We start from the raw sequence: 5,754 nt of genomic DNA, 5'->3' as shown, positions 1-5,754 counted from the left end.
GAGGCACAAACAGTGAGAGGCCCGAAAAACGCAAAAAAAAAAAAAAAAAAAAAAACAGATGTGCTGCTTCTGTGCCATCATGGGTGGCCACTTCCTCACCCCTGGACAAGGGGACCACAGAGAACCAGGCCCAATGGAGGCCACTCAGGAATCTCAGAACATGTCCAAGCCAGACATCCCCCAGAATTCCCTGCAGGGTTGGGGGGGGGGTAGCCAGGATGAGGAGCCCCAGGAGGGATCCAGGACATTTACACCACTGTCCCACAGCCCAGCCGCACACACACTTTCTGTCCCTCAAAGCTCATTCCCACCTCAGGGCCTTTGCACCTCTGTCCCCTCCCCCTGGAAGGCTTTCCCACGCCCACACCCTGTCTGCACGTGATGGGCTCCTCTTCTCTCTGCCTTCTTTTAAATGCCTCACTGGGGGCCTCCTCCAAGCTCCCTGCTGCCCTCCTGCCTCCCTGCTTTAACCCCTTCAGGGCACCTGCCACCAGCTGCATCCATCTTGACTATCACTGGCTTTTTGTTTTCCCCATCCTGAAAGGAGGGCGGGGCCTGGGTCTCTCTCCAGAGCCTGACCAGAGCCAATGCTCCATAAATACTTGCGGAAAGAATTAGGGATTCCTAGGGGTGCTTCCAGGATTTCAGCCCTGAGATGCCACTCCTCCCAGGCACACCTCAGAACTGAGAAGCTGAGCTGTCCTGAGACAAGGCGAGTGAGCTGGGAGGGCCTGACCGCAGGGCCAGCCTCACAGTGATGGGGTGCGGGGCGGGGAGGGGAAGGTGGGTCTAATGCGCAGCTGGGGAGCCTATGGACAGAGCACAGGGAGGGCCTGCCGCCACCCCCAACCCCCAGGAAGTGGCTTTGAAGCCAAGGCCTGATGAGATTAAGCGGAACCAGGCCAGGTGAAGCGCAGTGGGGAGGATTCCAGGGTGAGGGCAGGGCCTGTGCAAAGGCCTGGATGACAGAGAGGCCAACGGGGCTAAAGCCCAGGGCTCAGGATGAGGCTGGCCAGCCAGACCCTGCCGCTGGGGACCGGATTGTGCTCTCAGTGGGATGGGAACCTCCGGACGGTTTCAGGTAGGGGAACGCCAGGATGAGATTTGGTTCTGCGCCCTGCTCTGGCTGAGGGCCCTGCCTGTCCACCACAGCTGTTCAGACTGGCAGCCGTTTGGGGCTCTCAGGATTCCTGGAGCCAGGGGCCCGGCACGCCTGGGCTGGCAGGGCTGTGGCCCCAGGAGCAGAAACGCACCTTCCTCCCAGGCATTACCTGCAGCTGGAGGAGACACATCGCAGATCAGCCATGAACTCACGTCTGGAGGGTCAGTACTAACCAGGCCTGCCTCTGCCTGTCTCTCCTCCTTGGAAAACTTCCCACAAGCCCCTGCTGCGTGCCAGCATGTGCCAGCACGTGTCACCTCACTGTACCCTCATGACAAGCCCATGAGGGAGGGACATTTGTGATGCCCATTTCGCAGATGAGGAAACCAGACTCAGAGAGGTGAAGTCACTTGCCCCAGGTCACAGGTGGCCCTACTTCCCATTCTATCAAACAAGAAGAACATTCCATCCTAACCTGGCCCCTAGGAGACTAAGTTCCAACTCTGAATCAGTCTTGCTGTGTGACCTTGGGTGAGCAGCTCTGCCTCTCTGGGCCTCAGTTTTCTGATCTGCCAAGTGGGCCTGATAAGCTCAAGCAGATCAGCTTCCAGGATCAACTGCCAGGAACATGTAGGGTGATACCTGTTCAGATCTGAAGCAAATTACAGCTTTCTCCCAACACCAAGAGTCTCACTCACACACGCACAGACACAGACATACACAGACACACAGACAGACACAAACACACACTACCCTGCACTGCGGGCCTGGCATGAGAGTGAGCCTCAGGGTCACTGGCATGGGAGGAGGATGCCCCCACCGGCCACCCGATCCCTGGCCCTCAAACAAGCCTCCCACACACAGCCCGGGCAGAACTTACGCGATCCTCCGGCTCTGGGCACTGCTGAAGCCGGCAAAGGAGGCGCTCCGGCCCATGACCCCCACAGCCCCTGTGTCCCCAGAGGACAGGAACCGCACCCTCACCGACATGGCTGTCACCTGCAGGGAGAGGGCAGGACAGTCAGCCTCGCACTGGCACCCGGTGAGTGCTGACCGCAGGCTGGCTACCCTCCACCGTGGCCCCCAAGGGCCCTACGGCAGCCCCAGAGAGGGGGCGGCCGGTGCTGCCCCCAGCTCACAGATGAGAAAACTGAGGCTCAGTGAGGTCAGGGAGCTTGGGGCGGGGGGCAGGAGCAAGATTCGAACCCAGGTCTCTGCACCCTGTGCTTGGGTCCTTGATGCCTGCGCGACGCTGAGTCCTCGTGCAGGGGGCACCCAGCAACTTGTGAACCAGCTCTTCTCACCTCCCCTCAGCTACTCCTCTCTGCCAGTAACCCTGCCAGACCCCCCTCCACAAACCCCCACTGAGCACCTCCTGTGAGCCAGACACTGAGTAAGGCAGGCCAAGCCCTCACCCTCCAGGGCTCCCAGTCCAGCAGGGGGCTGATGGGCCACCATTACAGTAGCGAGTCCATAGCGAAATGATGGGGGTACCAGACCCACCCATGGAGGAGGCGACCAAGAGCTGAGAAGGGAAGGCGAGGAGGGACGAAGGGGAAGGGGAGGGAGAAGCAGAGGGAACAGCGTGAGCAAAGGCCTGGAGGTGCAGAGGACAAGGTGTAATCCAGAAATGGAAAGAAGTCCAGTGGGTTGGGGTGTGGCTCCAGGTGAGGTTGGAGAGGCCAGCAGAGCACAGGTCAGGGGGGCCTCGGTGGCCCCAGGGAGGACTTTGGCCGTGCAATTGGCTAAGGGTCACTGGGAACCATGGGAGGTTTTGAGCAGGGTGTGAGTCAGCCCAGTTCACGTGAGGCCAGGCTGCTGGCATCAGAGGCTTCCAGAAGCCACAGATCCATTACCCCATCTCTGACCCAGGTTGCAGGGAGGCCAGCCTAGAACCCTGGCTGTCTTTACGTTTTTCCAAACCATCTTGAGATTGGAAAAATGCCACCACATCCTTTGGGAATATCGCCCAGTGTCTTCCAACACAATAGGAAAGTTCTCCCCCATATCTAACCTAAATCTCTGCTGCTACAGTTTTATACCTCACCTCTCAGCCAGGGTGGCATCACTGCAAGGGTTCCAGGGACCCCACTGCCCTGAGAAAGCTCCGCTCCGCCAACTCCCTCCTATTCCCGCTCGGTAGGGCCCCTGCTTCCCACATCCCCTCCACCCAGCGGCTGAGCCCAGAATCCACACCTTTGTCCACCCTGGAGCCTCTGCCTAGGATGACGTTCCCTTTGCAGCCGCGTCTATCCAGTGTCTAGTCCTGCATTTTGTTTGTAGTCAGCTCCCACCACAAGCTCCAGAGCCCTCACTCTGAACCCCCTGGCAGATCTGCATGACCCTCACAAGCTTCCTCCTCCTCTGATACCTCCCGCAGCCCAGAGCCCCACACGTGCTGTGCATAGGTGAGCTCTGGAAGCAACAAAGCCAGACCTGGGCTCAAACCCCAGCTGCAGCTGTGTCGCTCACCGGCTCTGGGCCTCGGTGATCACGTCTGTAAAATGGAAATTCATAAAAGGACTGAGGACACAATGTGCTGACAGCACATAATGTGAAATAGACACCAGAAAGAGCTGGTTGTCTGTGTGCCATCGGCTGACCAAGACCCCAGCCTGGAGACCCCAGCTGCTGGGGCAGATGAGCCGAGGAGCGACCTCGGGCCCCAACGGAGGAAGCGGCGAGTGTCTGCGGAGCACCCACTGAGTGGAGCCCCAGTGCCGGGGACTGTCCCAAGCAATAGATCTGTGAACAGCAGTCTGGTGTACGGATGGGGAAATTGATGCAGTCTGGCAGTGGAGGCATCATTTACCGAGTGCTCATAATTAGGCCAGCTGTCCACTACGTGCCTTAGGTAAATTATCTCAGTAGATCCACACAACCCCCTGAGGTGTAGGAGCTGTTGCAAACCTAATTCAATAGAGGAGGAAACTGAGGCTCAGAGAGGTAACAAGACGAGCTCAGGGACCCAGCTAGGAAGCGGCAGAGCCAGGCTGAGAACCCGAGTGTGACTGATGCCCAGCCAGCGCTTCTCAGGTACATGGGCAGGCATCCCGCACTCCGGGGGTTCGCCCCAGCCCCACGGGAGGACCCTCACGCCCCCACAGTCCCTACCTGGGCTGTGCTGCTGCCAGCTTGGACCAGCTCACAAGAGTCGACGGTTAAATTTTCAGGAATGTTGGTAGCTTGAAATCAGCCATGACAGAATTAAGTACAGCGTGGAAAGGGGCAAGTGCTACAAATTAGGTTTTGGGGTGGTTTTTCTTGTTTGTTTTTCTGCCTGTTGTTAAACTTTTATCAGCATACCACTGCCCCCACCCCTATCAGCACAGGCTCTGGGTGGCACTGGAAGCTTCTCAAACTGCTAAACACGCCCTCCCTCCATCCTAGCCAAGATGAGCAAGGGCACAGGAGGGAGCAGGCAGGGAGATCCCCAAGGTCAGCGGGTGGGACGTGGACTCTGGAGCCAGCCCCGGGGGTTGGGGACCGGAACGCCCTCCCTCCACCTTCTCCCTCCACGTCCCCGCCACCCTCCCTCCCAGGCCTTCTGGGTCGTTCTTCCAGCCTCCCCCAGGTCCTCCACTTCAAGATAAGGGAGAAAGACGATCGCTAAACAGTTCCTCTGCATGCAGTTTGCTAGAACAAACCCAACCATCTGCCTGCCCAGCGTTAGGAAAGGAGGACCGAGGAGAACTAAGGTTCAGTGCAGACCCATGCAATGTGCCAGCACCTGGCTGTAGACTGATTACTCATGACAGGGCCATGAGGTTCAATGACCCCGCTTTTCATATGAGGAAGGAGCCTCTAAGAGGTGAAGAGGCTGGCTCAGGGAGCCACGTTTTCCAATGTGAGGTCTGGCTGTCACGTGCGGATTGGCCTCCTGGCTAGACCCTCCCCGCTCCTCTTCCAGCCCAGATGTCCCCGCCCCCAGGAAGCCTTCCTGGACCTCCCCCCAGTCCCTGCCTCACTTTACTTACAGTGGACGGTGAATGGTGACTTGTCTGCCTCCCGGACTAGACAGAGAGTTCCCTGCAGGTGGGGCTGGGGGCGTTCTCCAGGGCCTGAAAGAGTCACAGTGCATCTTTATGGGACCAGAGGACAAGAATTGAAAGGCTGGGGCTGCTTCCCCCACTTCAGCAGGCTGTGCAGCCCAAGGCGCAGTCAGTGGAAGAACAGGATAAAGATAAGAACTCCCACTATGTGCTGGACTCCAAGGCAGGCGTGGACAAATGACTTTGGTAAAGGGCCAGAGAGTGAATTTTTTTGGCTTTGCAGGCCGTATGGTGTTTGTCACGGGTACTCAACTCCACCGTTTTAGAGCAAAAGCAGCCACAGATAATGTGTAAATGAATGAGCCTAAAACATTATTTACAAGAGCAGCAGCTATTGATGGATGACCCCTGGGTGGCCAACACTCCTTCTGCTACCTGCTCTAAAGGTTTAAAATCTCATTTAATACTCCCAACACTATATGAGGCAAATATTATTATTATCCTTCCCATTTTGCAGATAAAGAAACCGAGACTCAGAGAGGAGGGGAAATGACTCAACCAAGGTCACACAGGTCGGAACTGCCAGAGCTGGGATTTGAACCTGGGCATGATGGGCTCCAAAGCCCAGCTACTTCATGCTAGGATGCACCTGCTCCCGCA

General features: G+C 57.4%; 1 protein-coding gene across 1 annotated transcript in view; it reads right to left on the bottom strand.

Annotated features, from left to right (window-relative positions):
- Positions 1–2,116, bottom strand: part of RIPOR3 (RIPOR family member 3) — a 29,636-nt gene extending 27,520 nt beyond the window's left edge. Inside the window, exon 1 of the mRNA XM_007446379.1 lies at positions 1,983–2,116. Within this exon, the coding sequence (XP_007446441.1) occupies positions 1,983–2,092 (110 nt within the window). The 5' untranslated portion in view covers positions 2,093–2,116. The remainder of the gene's footprint in view (positions 1–1,982) is intronic.
- Between the last annotated feature and the right edge of the window lie 3,638 nt (positions 2,117–5,754).

The sequence above is a fragment of the Lipotes vexillifer genome, unplaced genomic scaffold (assembly GCF_000442215.2).
Source record: "Lipotes vexillifer unplaced genomic scaffold, Lipotes_vexillifer_v1.1 scaffold251, whole genome shotgun sequence".
Lineage (NCBI taxonomy): Eukaryota > Metazoa > Chordata > Mammalia > Artiodactyla > Lipotidae > Lipotes > Lipotes vexillifer.
This window is presented reverse-complemented; position numbering and strand designations above follow the sequence as displayed.